We start from the raw sequence: 22,399 nt of genomic DNA, 5'->3' as shown, positions 1-22,399 counted from the left end.
GTTGCCATGCTTCCTGCCATGATGATAATGGACTGAACCTCTGAAACTGTAAGCCAGCCCCAATTAAATGTTATCCTTTATAAAAGTTGCCTTGGTCATTGGTGTCTCATCTCACCAATAAAATCCTAACTAAGACAGAAGTTGTTACCAGAAGTGGGGTATTACTGTGATAGGCCTGACCATGCTTTTGTTTGGAGGAATGTGGATTTTAGAATTTTGAAAGCAATGGAATGCTTTAAGTGGGGATTAAATGGGCCATATTAGTAGAAGTGTATGGAAGACAGTATAACTGAGGGTGTTTTGAACTGTGGGGCCCTAACTCAAGAGGTTTCAGTGGAACAGAATTTTAGTATGTGGCCTATCGACTGTTATCTTGTGATATCTTGTGATATTTTGGTGAAGAATGTAGCTGCTTTTTGCCCTTGTCTGAAGAGTCTGCCTGAGGCTAACGTGAAGAAATTTAGATTAATTCCATTGACAACGGAGTCTCCAAAAAGCCTAGTTTAGACTTTACCCTATGGTTCACTCTTATAAAGAGTGTTTTTTAATCAAGAGTAGCAACCTGAGAAAGAAAAAATACAAAATGTATGGTTCAAAGAGTAAAGGGGGCACCAAGAAGTGAAATGGAGCTAAATTCTGTATTCAATGACATTAAACAAGATCTCACCCAGCCAAACTTATTGTTTGTTTGCAGTTGAACAAAAAATAATCATTTCATGTTAGGTGTTATTATGACCTGGTTATTGTTTTCATTTGGACATAAGGAAATATGATTGTGTGTCAGAGTAACAAGGCATGGATTGTGATGGCTATTCTTGGTTGTCAACTTGACTATATCTGGGATGAACTACAATCCAGAAATGGAGGGCACACCTGTGATCCATACTTGAGGCTGGAAGCCACAGACTTTTGATCCTGATCTTGATGTCGGATGACACACTTTTGATACAAATCTTGACGCATAGTGGCCATGACAAGCTTAGTTCCCGGCATGGTGGTATGTGCTTTTAATCCCAGAAGACCAAGACAAGCAGGGCCAGCCTGAGACAGAGTAAGTTTCAGGTAAAGAAAAGCTTAGGTTCAGATATGGCAGTACACAATCTTAATCCCACAACTCAGGAGACAGAGGCATGCAGATCTCAGAGTTCAGTTCCAGAAGGGCCAAGCTTAGGCAGTGAAGGAAACCATTGGAAAACAGAAAGCTGGTGATAATGTAATCAAACAAGGGAGCCCTGTTCCAGCCCCAGCAAGCAGCAGAACTTGGTAGCTTTGACTGTATGGCTCTGACTTTAGGGGTCAAGAGTAGAAGGGGTTACTGGGACAATTGATGGTAGTTAACTGGAACTAAGAAATTTATGATGATTAAGAAGAGACCAGTATCACTGAGGTGAAGTCTTCTGGGAAGTTTGTTCTAAGAGCATAAAGAGATAACCAAGCTTGTACCAAGCTATATCTGCACTTGGTAAGGTGTAAGAGTCACCCAGATGGTACTGGTTTTGAAGGCTATGGAGAACAGCTGAGGCCTCAAACTGTGAGAGGCTAGGAAAGGCTGTTGGTGAAGGTGCAGCCTCAGTTGGTAGTTGACAGCCCAGGACTAAAGGGGTCATGTAAAGAAGTTGAGGCTTGGCAACATGAAGAGAGCCTATGAGAGGCTATTAGTGAAGCCTGGTTCATGCAGTGGAAGACCCCAGAATATTGGAGATGCCAGTACAGTAGGTCGACCAGAAAGAACAACAGCAGCAGTGGAGCAGAGTCATCTGGAGCCTAGAGTGCTACAGAGGGCAGAGCTGCAGAAGTGACCCAAGCCCATTGGGGGAGTTGGATCCCCCAAAGATCCAACACAAAAAGATCCCCCAAAGATCCAACACAAAAAAGATCCACCGGAAATGTGTGGAACCCAGACATTGGAACAAGAAACTGTGAAGTTGATGTTGTCTTGGAGTCCCAAAGATGCTCGAGATGCCTGAGCTGTAGGATACCTGCTGAGGAAAGTTGCCAACAGGGAACCAGCCCAAGAAAAAGAGTGTATTGCAGTCATTGGTGAGAAAGCAGTTGGACATCAGACCTGGAGATGCAGAGTTTGCTGTTTTCCCAACTGAGTTTTAGTCTTGCTTTGATCCAATATTTCTTCACTATGACATTTTGGAACAGTAATATATATCCTGTGCCATGATATATTGGAAGTATGTGATCTGCTTTTTGATTTTGATTTTATAATGGATTATAGTTAAGAGACTGTACATCTCAAAAGAGACTTAGAACTTTAAGATTGTGAGACTGAGAGACTCTGTATTTTGCATTATGCTGTGGCCTCCATAGACTCATGTGTTTGAGCAAGCCTATTCCCCCTGCAACAGCACTGCTTCTGCAGATGTGTACTGCTGTGCTTAGGCTGCTGTGTGAGTGCTGGGGATCAGAACTCAGGTCTCTGTGCCTGTAAACAGAAACGTGACTGGGGCAGTGAGGAGATGAAGAAAGGACAGACATACAGACACACATAGAAAAAAGCTAGGGTTAGGTGGGCTGATGGAGCCATACCAACTGTGTGAAAACCTGGAATCCCAGCTTTTCTTTTTTTTTCTATACGTTTGTGTGCCTATTAACATAATATGTAGATGTTCTTGGCCAGACAAAAAGCCATCAGGAAAAGAAAATCCGAACACGCCTGCTTATATAAGCCATGAAGCACTCACTGCAGACCCTCTCAAAGCCCTGTCTCTCTAATCAAAACAATTCTCCAAGGTTGAAGGATGATGATTTAGAAAAATAAATTTTATATACACACACAAATGTGAAATCTATATACCACATTTGGGATATAATACCATGCAAACGTGCATGTATGAAACTCCAGATCCAATTTTTTAAACTGCATTTGGAACTCCAGCTTTTACCATGGACAGCGAGGGCAGGGGCTAGCTTGTCTGGGTAGGAGGGCTTTGTAAGTGAGCAGTCTTGGGCTGTAAACATCAGGGAGAAAGTAGTCATAGTATTAATTTTTGTACTGGTCAGTCATTCCTAAACAGTCACACTTAAATACAGTGTCAACATTCACACTCAGCCATCCCATGGGGCTGAGGCATTGGTGGTAGACCTGGCAGTGCTCACGTCAAACAGTACATGTTCAATCGTGCCCTCATTCACTCCTTACAAGTTCACTAGGGACCTCCTCAGCTCTCACAGGGAAACAAACAAACAAACAAACTGGGGGTGGGGAGGGGAGAAAGAAAAAAGAAATCGAAGGGGCTGAAGATAGTTCAGTGATTAAGAACTCTGACTGCTTTTCCAGAAGTCCTGTGTTCGATTTCCATCACCCACATGGCAGCTCACAATTGACTGTACCTCAGGATCTGAATTCCTCTTCTGACCTCCAAGGGCACCAGTCCTGCACACAGTACACTGACACATATGCAGACAAAATACCCATACATATAAATAATGTTTTTAATTGTAGAGTATGTAAGACAGTTATTCTTAACCAGAACTGTATGCTATCAAATACTATTTTTGTTTAACAGTGTTTAAATTATAGCTACATGCACAAAACAAATTACCAAATTACATAGGTATAATGTATTATTGGAAATATGTATGTAATGTATATATTTAAAATATACATGTAAATCTCTTTGAGGTAATATCTCACTATGTAGCTTTTGCTGCTTAAAACTTTGTGGACCAGGTTGGCCTTGAACTCAGAGTGCTTCACCTGCCTCTGCTTCTTAAGGGTTGGGATCAAATTTGTGTGTTACCATGCCAAGCCACTTTTAACTTTTTAATGGAAAAAAAAATAACCAGTTGCAAGTTTGAACTTTGTAGTATTGAACTCTCCTGTTTTCAAGATTTTTTTTTAATAGAATTTTTGATAAGGCAAAGCTTACCTAGAAATTTGAGAGATTATAGGCACCTTGTTCTGGGGATCCCATGTTCACCTTTCCAGCTAGGGTTACAAGCGAGCCAACACACTTGTCACCTTTACATGAAAGCTAGGCTTCTAGGCTCCAGCCTCAGGTTTGCACAGCAGCCCTTACCTACTGAACCAGCATTCCCAGGGTCTCCTTGAGTTTTTAGGGGAGACTTAATTGCAAAAGCATGATTGGAGCATGGACAACTGTATCAAAGGGTATGATAAACTTGTTAGGGAAGCCAGCAAGATCCCCTTTGAAATAGGGATCTTAATCTATCAGATACATAGGTGAAAAAGTTTTTTCTTTGTAGCTAGCTCCATGACAGAAGGGAGGGAAATATTAAAATTTCTAGACTGACATAGAGGAAGTGCTGGGAGGTAATTTATAAGGTAAGAGCTATTTATAAAGTCAGAATATATTTAACATCCTGGGGGATTATGAGTAATAAAAGGGATAAACAAGATAAGAAGCACAGGCGGTGGTAGTGCACGCCTGTAATCCCAGCACTCTGGGAGGCAGAGGCAGGTGGATTTCTGAGTTTGAGGCCAGCCTGGTTTACAGATTGAGTTCCAGGACAGCCAGGGCTACACAGAGAAACCCTGTCTCGAAAAAACCAAGTCAAAAAAAAAAAAAGATATGAAGAAATAGAAGTAAGTACCAGGAGTGATTTCTATGGTTTTCCACTTGTGTGGCTGGACATGTCACTGACTGTCTCAGTTGCTCTATTGCTGTGAAGAGGCGCTGTGTCTAAGTCAACTTAAAAGAAAGCATTTCACTGGGGCCTTTCTTGCACTTTGAGATGGTTAGTCCATGACCATCATGATTGGGAGCAATGGAGGCAGACATGGTCTGGGAGCAGGAGCTGAGAGCTTACAAAGTATTACCTGAAAGTTCAAGGCCAAAAGAGAGAGAAACCTTAAAGCCCATGCCCAGGGACACACCTCCTCCAACAAAGCCATGCCTCCTCCAACAAGGCCATACCTCCTCCAACAAGGCCATAACTCCTCCAACAAGACCATATCTCCTCCAACAAGGCCATACCTCCTCCAACAAGGCCATAACTCCTCCAACAAGGCCATATCTCCTCCAACAAAGCCATGCCTCCTCCAACAAGGCCATAACTCCTCCAACAAGGCCTTAACTCCTCCAACAAGGTCATGCCTCCTCCAACAAAGCCATACCTCCTTCATCAAGGCCATAACTCCTCCAACAAAGCCATGCTTCCTCCAACAAGGCCACTCCTCCTCCAACAAGGCCACTCCTCCTCCAACAAGGCCATGCCTCCTCCAACAAGGCCATACCTCCTCCAACAAGGCCATACCTCCTCCAACAAAGTCATAACTCCTCCAACAAGACCATACCTCCTCCAACAAGGCCACTCCTCCTCCAACAAGACCATACCACCTCCAACAAGGCCATGCCTCCTCCAACAAGGCCATACCTCCTCCAACAAAGTCATAACTCCTCCAACAAGACCATACCTCCTCCAACAAGGCCACTCCTCCTCCAACAAGACCATACCACCTCCAACAAGGCCATGCCTCCTCCAACAAAGTCATAACTCCTCCAACAAGGCCATGCCTCCTCCAACAAGGCCATGCCTCCTCCAACAAGGCCATACCTCCTCCAACAAAGTCATAACTCTTCCAACAAGACCATACCTCCTCCAACAAGGCCACTCCTCCTCCAACAAGACCATACCACCTCCAACAAGACCACTCCTCCTCCAACAAAGTCATAACTCCTCCAACAAGGCCATGCCTCCTCCAACATGGCCACTCCTCCTCCAACAAAGTCATAACTCCTCCAACAAGGCCATGCCTCCTCCAACACGGCCACTCCTCCTCCAACAAGGCCACTCTTCCTCCAACAAGACCACTCCTCCTCCAACAAGGTCACTCCTCCTCTAACAAGGCCATACCTCCCAATCCTTCCCAAACAGTTCCACTAACTAGGATCAAGTAGTCAAACATATGAATATATAAAGGCTATTATTATCCAAGCCACCACACCAATCTAAATGAGGGATGTCCCCTAGGTCCTGTAGGAGAAATTGATTTTAGCCAAAAGATTGTAAGTTGGATTTGGTATACTGACTCTAGGACACATTGGCCATGCCCGTGGGGAAGTATTGACATTAAAGCTCAAAAGAAGAAAATTTGGGACTGAAAACAAATAATGGGAGTCTTTGGCATATTGATGGTCTTAGTGTTGTGAAGAAGAACATGGAAGAGAGCATGCTGGTGATTAGTAATCAAATGTAATAAACTAGAGGAGACTGAAGTTAGCAATTGTGCTTCTGCTCAGGTTGACATCTCTGTGACCATGATGCATAGCAATACATTACATATATGTATATATTGTGCTATCTCAGAGTATGTATACAATCACATGTCTAACTAGACAGGAAAATGTTTCTTCCTCCTCCTCCCTAAACCACCCACTGTTCTGTCAGTAGGCAAACCAGAACTTCAGTCATATAGTTTGTTTTTCTTTATTCATCTTCCAGTTTTTAATGTGTGTTCCTTTTTAAAATTCATTTTGTAGTCACTGTTTATTACCTAGTCTAGTCTACTTATTATATTTCCTCTCTGATATGATTCTATTACAGTACTCTTTGCTCAAAGCAATAACAACAATAACAACTACCCCACCACCACCCCAAGGGAAAAATGAACCTTAAAGCTTTAACTTACTTTTCATGCTTCTGGGCATAGTGTATCAGGACCTTTATTATGTCTGCTACTTTTTTTGAGTGGAAGGAGGTGAGCAACAGGGTCTCACAATGTAGTCCTGACTGACCTGGAACTCACTATTACAGACTAGACTGCCCTCAAAATAAAAAAAAGATCCATCTGCCTCTGCTTCCCAAATGCTGGGACCACATCTTACTCCAGCTACTTTTCCCTAAGCTGTTCCTTCCTCTTCTTTACCTCTGTAGGCTATTCTTCCTTGAGCACTTGCTGTTTTTAAGATCTCTTTCCCTGCAGCCCATGTCCTATACATTCTCTAGGATTTAGCTTGTAAATATTGAAAGTGTTGTATAACTGAAGTAAGAAATATCCATTTAAGGAATGATGTGTGTGTGTGGTTGTGGTTTCACTTGCTGTTTTAGACCCAACACTCTCAGGCCAGCTACAGTGCTTCTTAAGCTCTGCTGGGGTGATAGAGGTGTCACATCTGTGGCTTCCCACTTATTCTCAGCATTTGGACCAGTTACAAGTCTAGTTACTGCTGACTCCTGTAAAATTCCCTACTTAAGCTGACAGCAGCACTAATCTGTGGATACACACATAGTTATATAAAAGGCTGTTTCATGGGACATCATGTCCTGACCTCATGAATCTGAAATAAGAAAAGGTTTTGAAATGTTAACCTTTTCCTAGTTACTAAATTTGATTTTCTCCCTTTTTGTTAATACAGCTCTCAAGAGGCAAAATTTATACAATAATCCTTTCAACTCTATGAGTTATTCGAGTCCGTATAGTCCAAATGCCAGTAGCCCTTACAGCAGTGGTTTCAACTCTCCGTCCTCAACACCAGTGCGGCCTCCCATAGTCAAGCAGCTTATGCTTCCTGGAAATTCAGGTAAGGAGTGGCTTTACCTCCGAAAGGAACAACTCATCCCAAGTTTAGGTTCATTTTATTTATGAAGCTGAAGCAATAGGAGATGTCTTTGATGTGCTGTTTTATCCTAGTTAACTGTACTAAGTACCAAAGACACAAAGGTGAGTTAGTGCCAGCCTGTTTTCTGCATATAATTCTTTGGTGTGTGCCTAAATCTGGTTTTAAAATTAGTATTTAAAATCTGGTTAAATTAAACAGGACCACAAATTTGATTTCTTTAACCAATAAAACCTATTTGCAGCCTGTTGGGGTTATGAAGTCCACAGACCTGTTTTTGAAAGAGGTTTAGTAAGCGTTACGGCCTAGGTCATATCTGACTGTAGTACATGTGGCCTGGGTGCCTCTCTGTTCTCAGTCTGCTACAGGCACTTTGCTTGAGTAGCTCACTCTTTGTAACTCACCACATCTCTCTTACTGCATTCTTTAATCTTTTAGTGTAGCTTCCTTCAAAATGGTGAGCGTGCTGCTTAGCTGTGAGTGTGTGCATGTGTGATTGTATGCACATGCATGGGGACCCCACAGGGTGACATCAGTCTTTTTGTTTGTTTGTTTGTTTGATTTTCCAATGGGTTTAGTTTTGTGATGGGTCTTTCACTGGCCTGGAGCTCATGCTTGGCTGTACTGGCTATACTGGCTGTACTGGCTATACTGGCTGGCCAGTGGACTCTAGAAGCCCAAGGGTCTGTCTGCCCCTTGGGCCAGTTACAGACTCTGCTGCCTGCCTCGGTGGAGTCTCAGCAGGCAGGGCTTACCTGGGACCAGTAAGAGGCAGCTGGGGCAGTAGCAAATGTGGGGGTCACGTAAATCACCCCAACCAACCATTTGAAAGGAGGGTTCTTGTGCCTGGTTTTTGTTAGTTTTTGGTTCCTGTGGAGAGCATTGTTAGCCCAAGTGGCATACTTCCTTTAAGCCCTCTCAGACTTGCTCAAACTCCCCGTCCCCCCCCAAAGAGAAGTATGTATAGATAGGTACATATATGCACACATACACACATGCATACAGATATTATGTGTATAATTTTAGATAAATATAATATTGGTTCCTTGAGGCTTTTATCAAACTTTGATGTTTTTGTCTGCCCTCCCTTTTTCTTCTGTATTGATGTCCCTCCCCATTCCCACTTGAAGCCCCCCCTCCTCCATTTTTGTTTTCCTCTTCGTATTATGTGTTATTCCCTCTCTAGCGCTCCCCTGACCCGTGGTTCCATTTCTGTAGCTGCCTGCGGCTCAGTTTTCTTCAGTGATTCTGTTTGTAAACTCGTGCCTGAAGATGTGGAGCTAGATAGAAATGGCAGATGAGAGAGCCTGGCTTTTAGTGTTGAGTATAATCTTTTCTGTATTTACCTGCAAATGCCATGATTAGAGTTTAGTTTTTACAGTGCACTAGTATTCCTTCATCTCTGTGTGTCTCACTTTCATTATTCGGTCATCAGTTGAAGGGCATTTGGATTGCTTTGTGTCCTGGCTCTGGTGAATAGGGCAGCAGGAAGCATCTCGGCAAGATCTGAAGAGGATGGTGTCAAGTCTTGTGGGCATAGGCCAAGGAATTATATGGTTGGATCATATGATAGATTTATTTCTGTCTTTTTGAGGATTCTCCATACTGATTTTCAAAGTGGCTGCATCCACAAATTTCCATTCCCACCAACAGTAAGTAATGAGGGTTCCTCTCCACAATTTTGTCAGCATTTGTCAGTTTTGTTGGTCTTAGTCATTCTGAATGGGGCAAGATAAAATCTCTAAACTTGTTTTAAATTTGTCTTTCTCTGATTGCTAAGGACAAGGAACACTTTGGAGGTACTGTTTAACCATTTTGATTCCTTCTGTTCAGATGCCTAGCCCATGGGTCTTTTGTTTCCTTAATTCTGAATTTCAAGTTCTTTGTCTATCCTGAATATTTAATCTTCTATCAGGTGTAACTGGCAAAGATTATCTCCTTTTCTGTGGGTTTCTTTGTGACTTGTTTTTCTTAGCCGTACAGAGCTTTTTAGTTTTTTATTGTTTGTTTTTGTGTTTTGAAACAGGTTCTCTATGTAGCCCTGACTGTCCTGGATCTGACTAGGGAGGCCAGGATGACCTTCAACTATCAGAGACCCACTTGCTTCTGCCTGTTCATCTGTTTTGTGCTATTGTCATATTGTTTTTATTACCACAGCTCTATGCTGTATCTTGAAGTCTGGAATGGCAATCCACTCAGTATTACTTATTTTGTTCATGGTTTCTTTGGCTATCTACGATGTTCTCTGGTTCTATATGAATTATAGGATTTTTTCCTATTTCTATGAAAAATGCTATGGGTGTTTTGATTGGGGTTCTTACTGTTGGATTTGTAAATTGTTTTTTTTTAATAGGATGTTAATTTTCACTATAGTAATTCTACTGATTGAGGAACATGGTACCTTTCCATGTGTTAATGTCTCCATTGCATTCAGAGATTTGAAGTTTTTGTTGTGGAGGTCTATCACCACCTTGGTTAGGTCTGTTCCAAGATATTTTATTGTTTTGATAATGTAAATGGCATGTATCCATGACTTCTTTCTCAATATGTTTGTTGTTGGTGTGTAGAAAGGCTGATTTTTATACATTGATTGTGTACCTTGTCACTTTGCTAAAATTAGTTGTAAATGTTTTCTGGTTGAAGTTTTTGGGATCTCTTATATTAAGTATCATATTATCTGCAAATAGGAATACTTGACTTCTTTTCCTATTTGTATCACTTTAATTTCCTTCTCTTGCCTTGTTGTTCAAGTTGGTGCTTCTACCACTGTCTTAAAAAGGAGTGAAGGTAAGTGGACAACCTTGTTGTATTCCCGATTTTTATGGGATCACTTCAAGTTTGTCTCCACTTATGACAATGTTCACTTCAGGTTTGTCATATCTACCCTGTATTTAGGAGGTATATCTCTTCTAGTCCTATGTTCTCTAGGACTTTTATCATTAACCCAAACTGCGTTGGGTTTTGTCAAAGGTTTTTTCTTCATCTTTTGAGATGATCATATGATTTTTGCTTTAAGTCCATTTATGACATATGTTTATTAACATACATATATTGTTCCCTCCAAACTTGCATTTCTGGATAAAACCAACATGGTCATGTTGATATGTGCCTGTATTTGGTTTGCTGGTATTTAACTGAGGAATTTTGCATCTATGTTCATCAGGTATGTTGGTCTGTTTTCCTGGTTTTTTGTTATTGTATTTTTCCTAGTTTGAGTCTTAAGAGTAATACGGGTTTCATAGAACAAGTTTGTAGTAATCCTTCTCATTTAGAAAGAAAAAAAAAAGAATTATTGGTTGTAGTTCTTCTTTGAAACTTGGGTAGAATTCTGCTGTGACACCATCTAGACCTGGATTTATTTTAGTTGCAAAGCACTTTATTAGTTTCAGCCTCCTCCCTTGTCCGTTTACGTTGGTGATCTCTTGGTTTAACTTTGGTAGTTTGCATGAATCAAGAAAGTCATCTGTCTTCTGATTTTTCAACTCAGTGGAGTACAGGTTCTTAAATTCCTTTATAATAATCTATATTTCTTTGTGCCATGATGTTTCCCTGTTCATTTTTTTATTGATAATTTAACCCCCTACTTTGTGTGTGTGAGTGTGTGTGTGTAGTTAGTTAGACCAAGAAGGCCTTGATCTGTCTTCTCAGAGAACTAGCTCTTAGATTCCTTGATCCTATGTGTTGCTTTTTTTTTTCTGTTTGATTTTTATTATTTCTTCTCATCTCCTGGTTTTGAGTTGGTTTTTCCTTTTTTTTTTTTTTTTTTTTTTTTAGTTGAGCCATGAAGACATTTATTTATTCTCTTTAATGCAGACATTTAGGGCTATAAACTTCCTTCTTAGGACTGCTTTTAATGTGTCACAGAGCTTTTGTTGTGCTCTGTTTTTATTTTCATTTAGTTTCAGGAATATTTTGGTTTCTTCTTTGACCCATTCATCATTCAGTAAGGAGTTGTTTATGCCATGGAAATTTTCTTGCCTAGTTGGGATTCTGTGTGTTTCCTTTGTCTGTGTGGATATATCTTTGGAGCCTTCTCCTCTATGATCTTGTTAACTCTGGTTTAACAGCACTGACCCTCGTGTTCTCTCATCTACACCTGTAGTTCAAAGGCTTGGTATTTTGGCGGTGTCAAACATTTCCTTCATGTTCTTTTTATGCTTGTTTACATATATATATTCTTATTTCATCCAAATCCTTTAAGTCCTGATATTCTTTCTTCTGTTTGATTCATTTCCTTCTTCCAAGGCTTTCTAATTGGCATATTGAATTTTTCAGTTCCATCTTCATTTTAGCTTGTGTTCTGTTTAATTCTCCCTCTTTGTTGCATTCAGTTTTCCAGTCGTACATTGTCGTCATTTCATCCAGCCGGGCATTTGCATTTTCTTAGGCATCACTCAGCATTGTTGTTAACCCTTTGGAGGGCAATGGAGTATGTGTTTGTGTCTTAAATTTTTTCAAACCCTTTGGTAAAGTTTATTATTATCCTTTCAAATTCTGTGTTTTGGAGTTCATCTAGGGAGTGCTTCAAACTTTGTATTTGCAATTTGAGTTGAACATGTGGACTTCTTTATTTTTGTGACTTATGTGATAATCTGGCTGATCTGAGCTAGGCCAGATGAAGGTAGTAGATAACCTGTTTAATTGACCTTGCAGAGATGGTCTCCAAACTGTTGGTCTGGAACTAGGGCTTTGGGTGTGGAGATGGCATCAGGCAGAGAGGGAAGGAAGACAGAGCAAAGGAGTATATTGCCAGTCAAAGATGGCTGTCCACGAAGCAGGTCACGCACTGATCTGGAGGTCAGCCTGTGGCCGTGAAGATGGCTGGCTACAGACAGAAGCGTAAAATTGGGGATGGGACGAAGAGGGATCTTAGGTGGGTTTGGAACTAGACTTGTGGATAGTTACTGTAATGATGAATTTTTTTTTTTTTTTTTTTTTTTTTTTTGAAAACTAGATGTATCAAATGCCTACAATCCTAGCACTTGGGAGGCTGAGGCAGGAGGATTGGAAGTTGGAGGCTAGCCTAGGCTACATAGTGAGTTCAAGGAAAGTTTATATTACAAAGTAGAATCCTGTCTCACAAACAAAAAGCCTTTTATCATTTCTTCTGTGAAACATCCCTGAGAAAGTATCTCCTAAGAAACACACTAAATTAATGTGTGTATTCCTTGTTTCTACAGGTTTGTCCCTTTGGATTAGTGTAATAGAGTACATCTAACAATGTACTAGTTTTCTTTTTTTTTTTTTTAAATATTTATTCATTCATTATATGTAAGTGTCCTGTAGCTGTCTTCAGACACACCAGAAGAGGGTTTCGGGTCTCATTACAGATGGTTGTGAGCCACCATGTGGTTGCTGGGATTTGAACTCAGGACCTTCAGAAGAGCAGTCAGTGCTCTTAACTGCTGAGCCATCTCTCCAGCCCCTGTACTAGTTTTCTTGATACCACCTATTGTCCTTCACCTGTTTGCCAAGCCTGGCAGCATGGAGGACAGACAATTAACTTACTGTTCCTTTTGGGGGCTGCTTCTTGAATGTTTAGAAAATTACTTTTCTCAAATTAGTTGTATTGTTTAGGAAAATACATTTTTTTCTTCAAGGAAAAGATTATGATGATGCTAATGACAAAATTTGGAAGGAGAAACCACTGTATCATACTCTCATCTGCTTACAGAGTGGCTTCCCTGACTATCTTATAAAAGTTGAAATTCTCCATCCCAATGGTATTCAACCTGTGGATCACCAGGGGTCACCTAGAACCACTGGAAAACATAGATATTTGCATTATAATTTATAACAGGAAATTATAAAGTAGCAGTGAAAAGAACTTTATGATCACCACAACACGTGGGGGTAACCACAACATGAAGAACTCTGTAAAAGGGCCACAATATTAAGAGGGTTGAGAAGCACTGCTTTAGCCTGTAGTTACTGTGTATCAGGCACTTGCTGAAAGATTAATTATTTTGTGGGACTTGAATTATACTTTTTTCTCCTAATGAGGTCAGTATCTAATTTTATTTTGGGGAGCTTTGTAAATGTAAATGGCAGAATAAAAACCAAATCAAACGATGTAATTATTTGGCTAATTGTACCAACTGTTTAGCTCAATTTTTTCTTCCCAAGGTTTGATGTGTTTTTTTTCCTTTTCCTAAAGGTAACTTCAAAAGTTCATCAGATAGAAACCCTCCACTCAGTCCTCAGTCCTCTATAGATAGTGAGTTAAGTGCTTCAGAATTAGATGAAGATTCAATTGGATCCAACTATAAGCTAAATGATGTAACTGACGTGCAGATTCTAGCCCGGATGCAGGAGGAAAGTAAGTTTGCACTCTTAAAGTTGAGATTTTTGTTATTACACAGCTTATTGTATGTATTCAATTTATTATGTATTTTAAAGTGTTATGAAACATAGTAAGATGATGAAAGTGTAAGTGCTGAAGTAAACACTTCAGAGACTGATGCCACATATACACTTGCTTTCAAATTGTACTTTCTATAAGACAGCTGGCTGTAGCAAGGACAAGAAAGGCACATTAGGTTAGTCAGTGGTGTTTGTACTCTGTACAGTTTATATTGGCTCTTGTCACTGTAGTTATTATGTTACTCTATATCTTAGTGTGTTTTTAATACCCTAGGAAGCCTTCTGTCTTCTCATTTACTATTCTTCCCTGAAATTACATTGTCACGGTTACACTCTGTATCTCCTTAAGTACAGTAAGAGCCCCAGTATCTAATGTTTCCCTGTCACCCTTAAAGTGTACATAGGCAAAACTTTTAATACTTTTTGAGGATGGATGCCCTGGCTCTCTTTGAATGCAAGAAAGTGGTATTGCTGTCCTTGCATATGTGTATATTGTAGGATGACTATACTACTGTAACATATGAACTACGTGATAGTAAACTATAACGTGACCCTGTAACCTTTTCAGTGAAATACATGTCAAAGTCTTGACAGTGGCTAAGCATATGGAGTATTGCTACAAAACTTAAGTGCTTTCTTTGGTTGTACCTATATGCATGATATGTCTTGTAAAATACGTTGTAAGCTTTATCAAATTGAGGTTTTAGGAAACTGCAGACTGTGGCCTACTCCACTAGATCATTACCACTTGAGTACGGCCTCCCCTAGAAAGATGCAGAGCTGTATGCTGCCTTGAGTCCTTAGCCCAGAGCACTAATAACACCTTTCTTCTGTGATTTCTCTCTCCACTAAGTCAGTGTAGGGTCAGTAAGATGCTAGTTATTCATATACAGGAAAGAGAATGCTGCCTAATTCTGCACCTTAGAGTAAACTCAGGTCTTACTTTGAACACTGACTTTCGTGCAGAATTCTGCAGACTATTTTCTGTAACTTTAGTGCTGTGTTTGGGTAACAAATAGTAGAAATCATAACTTTTTATACTTAGTAGTTCTTTCTAAGCCGTTATGCTAGAAAATTGAAAACATCTTCTGCCCTCCATTTTTTAAAGCTATGGTTTTATTCTTTTTTTTTTTTTTTTTTTTTTTGGATTTGGTTTTTTCGAGACAGGGTTTCTCTGTATAGCCCTGGCTGTCCTGGAACTCACTCTGTAGACCAGGCTGGCCTCAAACTCAGAAATCCGCCTGCCTCTGCCTCCCAGAGTGCTGGAATTACAGTTGTGCGCCACCACCACCCGGCTTATGGTTTTATTCTTACAGCATGGTTCTTCTAAGATTTGTGTACAGTAGTTAAAAATTAGAATTACACTTTTGAGCTGTTGCCTGGCTAAGTGCCTTTGTTCTTACAGTGAGAAATACAAAATACTATGGTGATTGTGACTTGCTTAAAGTTCTCCCTTGTTACTGGAGAGGCTGCGTTGGGTTCAGCCTTCCGTTTCTGTAGCAAGGTTCCCTATTGCTTTGCTGTCTTCTGTTATTGCTTGCTGTTCACCGCAATCAGTTACTTCTCGCATCCCAGTCCTGCAGGGCTACATGAACCTAGCAGTTCTAAGGTTTGGGAGGTGGCTTGCCCTTTATTTTGTCGTCCGTGGGGAATCCACCTTCTGTCTGCTCTGCCACTGAACTCCTTTTCCAGGGATTTATGGTTTTAAAAGACACCCTGGAACTCACCTCTTGGATAGCAGTTTCTGTGCATAAAGGTTTGAATCTGACTGTGCAATCCCTGTTAGTGGGTGCCAGCAGCAAGCAGGACTTGCTGACCGCTTGCTTACATTCCTTGCCCTCGCTCTAGCCTTAAAGGTTTGTATGCTAACTGCTGCACTCTGTTCAGTGTCTGCATGATTCCCTCAGTGCTCCTTCAATCCAAGTTTGGGATTTTGTGTTTAAAGAACAACTGCTTTTTGTTTTGTTTTGTTTTTAATTTATGGCTTTACCTTGTTACTTAGATCCCAGAGTAAGAAGTCTTATAATTAAGCAAATGATACATTTTCATTCAGTTAAAAATAACTTTGGGGTGTAATTTATGCAACTTCATATAGAATTTTAGAAGTAGAAAAGGAATTCTTCTTTATACATTACACCCTAAGTTGAATTTCTCAATAATTTACTTCATGAGTTTTTTGTTGTTGTTGTTGTTGTTGTTTGGTTTTTTTGGTTTTTTTCGAGACAGGGTTTCTCTGTATAGCCTTGGCTGTCCTGGAACTCACTCTGTAGACCAGGCTGGCCTCGAACTCAAAAATCCGCCTGCCTCTGCCTCCCAGAGTGCTGGGATTACAGGTCTGTGCCACCACCGCCCAGCATACTTCATGTTTTTAATACTTAAATGTTTGAAAATAAAGTCAAAGAAATAAATACTGCATTTGTTGTTGCTAGGTCTCCGGCAAGAATATGCAGCCACCACCTCCCGACGCAGTTCTGGTTCATCTTGCAATTCTACGAGGCGGGGCACTTTTAGTGATCAGGAACTGGATGCACAGAGCTTGGACGATGAAGATGACAGTATGCATCATGCAGTATACCCTGCCGTTAATAGGTTTTCTCCATCACCACGAAATTCACCCCGACCATCTCCTAAGCAGTCGCCTCGAAATTCACCTCGTTCACGTTCTCCTGCCCGGGGGATAGAGTACAGTAGAGCATCCCCACAGCCTATGATCAGCCGCTTGCAGCAGCCCCGCCTTTCCCTCCAAGGCCATCCTACAGATTTACAGACAAGCAATGTGAAAAACGAAGGTAAACCAGCAGAGCCTGGGGAAGATGTGTCCATATTTTAGTGTAAAAAGAATGTATTTCCCCCAATGGTTTTCAGTCATGGTTACTGTTTCATTAATGTAAACATGAGGAGAAAGTAAATTTAACTTTATGAAACTAATTATCTGTCAGTTACTAATGCAATTCTCAAGCCCAAATGCAGGGCTAAGTGGACACGGGAATTTTTAAGGGTAGAGTGGCCTTTATTTGTTTCGGTTTGATTATGTAACTTATGGTTTCTTTAAGTTTATAGTTTTTATAGTTTTTCATCCATTTATGACCTCTGGGTTTGCTTTTTTTAATATAGTTTCCTGTTACTTCTATAGTATACAGAAAATGTTTAAATATAGTATTTTACTTTGAATATGCTTAATATTTTAGTTATCTATCTGAAAGAAGTTTGATTTTTTAATTATTGTTTTTTATTTAAAATCCCATTGTTATAGAAAAACTTAGACGCAGTCTTCCAAACCTATCCCGAACATCGAGCACACAGGTTGACTCTGTGAAAAGCAGCAGAAGCGACTCCAATTTTCAAGTGCCAAATGGAGGAATACCTCGGATGCAGCCTCAGGCCTCAGCCAGTAAGTGCCTTCCTTACACTCTGGGATGCCACTCAGAAACAGAAAGCGGAAATGATGGAAACTGATTTTGTGCCCATTTAAGCCATTGCTCCATTATGGCAAGGGAGTTCAGATGGGCAAGGCACTTGTTGGCAAGCCCTGGCCACCATAGTTAGAAACCTTCAACTCATATGGTACACCTGTGCCATGGTATATGTACCACTCCCTCCAACCCTCCCCGCCCAGTAACTAAATACAAAGTTTTAAATAATAAGTAAAGTAAAATTAAAAAGATAATATTGTAAGAAAAATTTTAAATTGTTTCAAAATACTTAATTCTAACCAGTTTTTATAACTGCATGACACTCTGATTTCTTCTTCCTCTTGCTAAAGGTCATCTTTGTTTTGTTTTGTTTTGTTTTCCATTTTTTTTGTTTGTTTGTTTTTGAGATAGGTCTCTCTATGTAGGCCTGGCTTTCCTGGAACTCAAAATGTAGACCAGGGTAGCCTTGAAGTCACAAAGATCCTCCTGCCTCTGCTCCCCTCTTAATGAGAGTAACGGTCTGTGCCAGCACTCCCAGTTAAGATCATCCTTTGTAATACTTAATGCTATGTAATTTAAGGCAATTAAGGAATGCATTTTATGCTACCATAGAAATGCCTATATTTATTTAACATAATTCTTGTCACAAAATAAAAAGTCAAGCATTTATTACACATAAAGACTGAATAAAAATTTTTGAAGTCTGTTTTTATAGGATAGGCTTTGCCTTTATTTGTAGACGTTAGCAGTCACTATCCAGATATCTTTTTTTTTAAAGATTAATTTATTTATTATATGTAAGTACACTGTAGCTGTCTTCAGACACTTCAGAAGAGGGAGTCAGATCTCATTACAAATGGTTGTAAGCCACCATGTGGTTGCTGGGATTTGAACTCAGGACCTTCAGAAGAGCAGTCAGTGCTCTTAACTGCTAAGCCATCTCTCCAGCCCAAATAATATCTTTAATAAATAATTTTTCTTAAAAATATCTCCTTTTAGACTTTCTAGAGATAGAGTTACAGCTCAGTGGTAGTATTGAAAGAGTGTACGCGAGGCCCTGAATTTTATCCCCAATGACACAGAAGTAAAACAAAATTAAAGTTTATTGTTACATATTTTAAGCCATAATAGCAAAAGTAATTGGTTGTTCAATAGTATAATCTATTAAATCGATACCAAAACTGAGCTTGGGTGTTTTCTTTGCAAAACAAACTTAAATTTTATTTCCTACTTTTTTTTTAAAGGTGTAATTTGATGATATTAGAAACATAAATTATCATGAAAGTTTTAAAAATGAATTTAAAGGTAGAATTTGAACTCTGTTTTCCCTGGAATAGAGAATGGTAAATTTTATGTTTTTAAACCCACCAGTTAATTTGACACATGTAAATATGTTGTTTCTGGGGGCTTCTCCCTCAGATACTCTGCTAATAACAACAACCAGCTGCAGAGTCAATGGACATGAAGTACAGTTTTAGGGAGCTGTAATCCTCACAGGCATACCCCATGCCTTTATAGCCATTCTGCACGGGTGAAACAGCATTTGCACGTGGCCTTTCTAGGACGGGGTGTATATTTAGTTTGAATTAAGGATTTTTCAAAATTCTACATGATAAATCTCCAAACAGCCTCCTGTGTAATAAAAGTAGTTCTGCCTAAATCTTTTCCCTTCATCCCATTACTTAGATTATTTTAGCATCCTGAAGCTTTATGGCGATAAAAGAACAAACAGATTGGCAACCTAGGACTGTAATAATATACTAACAAATGTCAACAGAAAATGTATATTAAACTCTTTGATAATTACCTGCTTTCTCTAGCAGTAGATTTGTCATTATACAGTTATTATCAATATTATTATTATTGATAGTTATGAAAAATGAATAGGGAAAACATAATAGTTTTCCAGTTACTAGTTTATTATGTGAAAAGTATGTATATGTGCAGTTTTACAAAGTTGCATTTCTGCATTTGATAAAAATTGTATAGGCAAAAGAGTTGGATTGTCATCCTTTTTAAAATTAGATATATGCTTGTTCTTTCTTACAATCACAGCTACAGTAACACTTACTTATAATTTACAATGTCCACACAAGCACTGCACAAACTTATTTGGAAAATAGAATCCAAAATATTAAGAAGCTTAAAACTTAATTTTAAGTATACTGTGTAAAAATTTAGATTTTTGTTATACATTAATACATTAGAGTTAACTATTTTCTTGAAGTTTTACATATTTTTGATAGATAAAATATATATGTAACTATGCTATATGTATATAATTATATAATATAAAGTTTTATAGTTTTTTACTTTGATATATGCTATCAAAGTAGATATAAAAGTTTATATAAAAATAACAGCAATTTTTATGTATTTTATATAGTGAATTGGTATATTGCTTTAAAACTTTGGTTACTAGTCTAATCTTCATTTTTGTCTTAAGTAATTCTTTCTTCAGCTGTGAATGGTAAAGCTTTGGTCTCCTCTGCTGGTCTGCATGAAGCTAACTTTGCCAGGCTGCTGATTTCTACCCTGGGCCACTTCTTTGCCTTGTACTGTGCCAGTCACTATCTGTATATGCTTATTTGCTATGGCTGCATTATTGCGGATGCTGGCATTCAAATGTGAGAACTATGACAGTGCTGATATATTTTCAACTTTTATATTTGTAAAATATGAGTAACTTAAAAAGTTTAAGAAAACCAGAGCATTTAAGAAACCAGACAGGTTTTTTTCCCCCCAACTAAAGGGAGAGGAGTTTATCAGAAGTAGAATTTTTTAAAAGACAATTAACTTGCTTCTAACATTATTAGAGTATGGATTTAAATTTAGTTTTTAGAAAAATATAGGAATCACTGGCTGATAAGTGAGAAAAGGAATAGGTGAAAACCTCAAGAATTTCTAGTGATTTTTTTTTTTTAATATCCAAAGTTTTATTACTGTTTTATAATGCCTGGAGTAGTTTTACATGTATTATAGTATTGGAGTTTCACAAATACACATTTATTCTTTTTAGAGAGCAGATATTCATGTAATCAAGTGCATTATGCAGGCTCACATGTCTAGAGTGTGACACAACTAAGACCAAACTGCCCCTCTGCCAGCACCCCTGCTCCTGTCTGAAGACCACTTCCAGCCTAATTTGCATGCATAGGCCTCTTTGGGGATGGCTTTCTTAGGGCATGACCTGAGACTGAACCATCGACAGTTTATCCACACAGGAATAGTTTTACACAGCATACAGATTGTGACCCAGAGAAGAGGCATGTAGAACCAATACCATGCTCTGCTCTGCTCCCCAACAGGATCCACGGCAGTTGATAACTTGTGTAGCTGGTCTTCTGAGGTTCACAAGGAAGGGATTTCCTCAAGGTTTCACCTACTACCAGAGCACTAATGGTTATCCTCCAGTTTTACATTATTTTAAAACATGAATTAAACCATATTACATACAATAATTACATAATTGGCTGATCTAAGACTAGTAAAATATTTAAGGACTGTCAATAAGTAATATTGGATCATTTACCTTAATCAAAAGGATTTTATAATTGAGTTGATTTTAGGGCCTTTTCCACTCAGTACTGACTACATCTTAGAGTGGAGGCTCATATTCTCATCATTTTAAGTCTCAATTGAATTTTTAGACATGCAAGTTTAAGAATCACTTATTTTGGCTATAGTTTTGTAAAACCTTGACTGAAAAAATAGAATTTATTTAACAAAATAAATAATATACATTAAAATCTCTACATTTTGTACACTTGTCAGTCACTTGTGTGCTATTATTCTGTAGAAATGATTGAGTATATGCAATAGTCCTAGCACTGGGGATTTATATGTGAGATAGTCTATACCACAGCCAAGGATTTATATGTGAGATAGCCTATACCACAGCCAAGGATTTATATGTGAGATAGCCTATATCATAGCCAAGGATGGTAAGCCCGAGATGCTATGGAAGCAGAGGAGAGACAGCAGACTCAGCATGGAGGCCTTGATGCCTGAGTTCAGCAACACTGGGACCCGCATGATGAAAAGGGAGAAATGACTCCTGCAAGTTGTTCTTGAACATATATATACCATGGCATGCCTTTGTGCTTGTGCACATACTAAATTAGAATAATATCAAAAATAATGGCTTATAGTTTCCCAACATATGATCATTTGCTTTTCTCTTGTCTTTTATACCTGAGAGTACTTCTGTTCTTTAAACACTTGGCATCCCAGTCTCAGTGTTCATTACTGTTGCCTCTTTGTCTATCTGGAATGCCTTCTCCAGAGCCCCACATGGCTCCTTCCTGATCTTCATTTGGTGTGAGCAGATGTCATCTTCAGGGAATCGTTATGGGTTACCCTGTGTATAATGCAACTCCAGTTTCCTCCTCCTCCTCCTCCTCCTCTCTACTTACTTCCCTGCCTAGCAGCCATCACTCTCTGGAAGCCTATACATTTTGCTACTTTATTTTCATTCTTCCCTTTCCTAAGTATTTCATTAGAATAAGAAATGTTCCTAGTGGGCTTCTGAGTCTATTTTACCCAGAGTACCTGGGAGGGAGGGAGGGAGGGAGGGAGGGAGGGAGGGAGGGAGGGAGGGAGGGAGGGAGGGAAGGAAGGAAGGAGGGGAGGATGGATGGATGGATGGATGGATGGATGGATGGACGGACGGAAGGAAGGAAGGAAAGAAGGAAGGAAGGAAATATGAATGAAAGAGAACATTTGTACAAATAGATAGCCGAAAAGCATTTAATGCTAGTATCCTATAATTTTGTGGTTATAGGTGTAAAGTAACTCATTTTTCCCCCCAAGTCTGGAGAAATGTTTGCTTGTTTGCCTGACCATATTTGAATTACATTAGCATCAAACACTATGTTGCTATAGTAAGGTTTGGAGTGCTGGGAAATTAGAAGTTTTTCTTCCAATTTAAAACATTTCCTGTTTTAAAAGTTGATTATCTCAGTGAGGACATAGGGGTGCTTTGGCTTTGATAGAGGTAACAGAATTTCAGCCTTTCTCTCTGATGTCCCTTTATCATCCAATGATCAGTTTTTATGCCCTACTTAGATATTCTTGTAGGAATAGAACCTT

At 39.3% G+C, this 22,399-nt stretch overlaps 1 protein-coding gene across 2 annotated transcripts in view; it reads left to right on the top strand.

Moving 5' to 3' along the window:
- The window catches only part of Slain2 (SLAIN motif family member 2), a 56,329-nt gene that overhangs the window by 21,056 nt on the left and 12,874 nt on the right, over positions 1 to 22,399 (top strand). For both annotated transcript variants that reach the window (XM_052198277.1, XM_052198278.1), the window contains exons 3-6: positions 7,332 to 7,496; positions 13,690 to 13,851; positions 16,325 to 16,684; positions 17,149 to 17,286. In XM_052198277.1, the coding sequence (XP_052054237.1) occupies positions 7,332 to 7,496; positions 13,690 to 13,851; positions 16,325 to 16,684; positions 17,149 to 17,286 (825 nt within the window). The remainder of the gene's footprint in view (positions 1 to 7,331; positions 7,497 to 13,689; positions 13,852 to 16,324; positions 16,685 to 17,148; positions 17,287 to 22,399) is intronic.

The sequence above is a fragment of the Apodemus sylvaticus genome, chromosome 11 (genome assembly GCF_947179515.1).
Source record: "Apodemus sylvaticus chromosome 11, mApoSyl1.1, whole genome shotgun sequence".
In the NCBI taxonomy this organism is placed as follows: Eukaryota; Metazoa; Chordata; class Mammalia; order Rodentia; family Muridae; genus Apodemus; species Apodemus sylvaticus.
The sequence above is the reverse complement of the archived record's forward strand: the minus strand, read 5'-3'. Positions and strand labels throughout refer to the sequence as shown.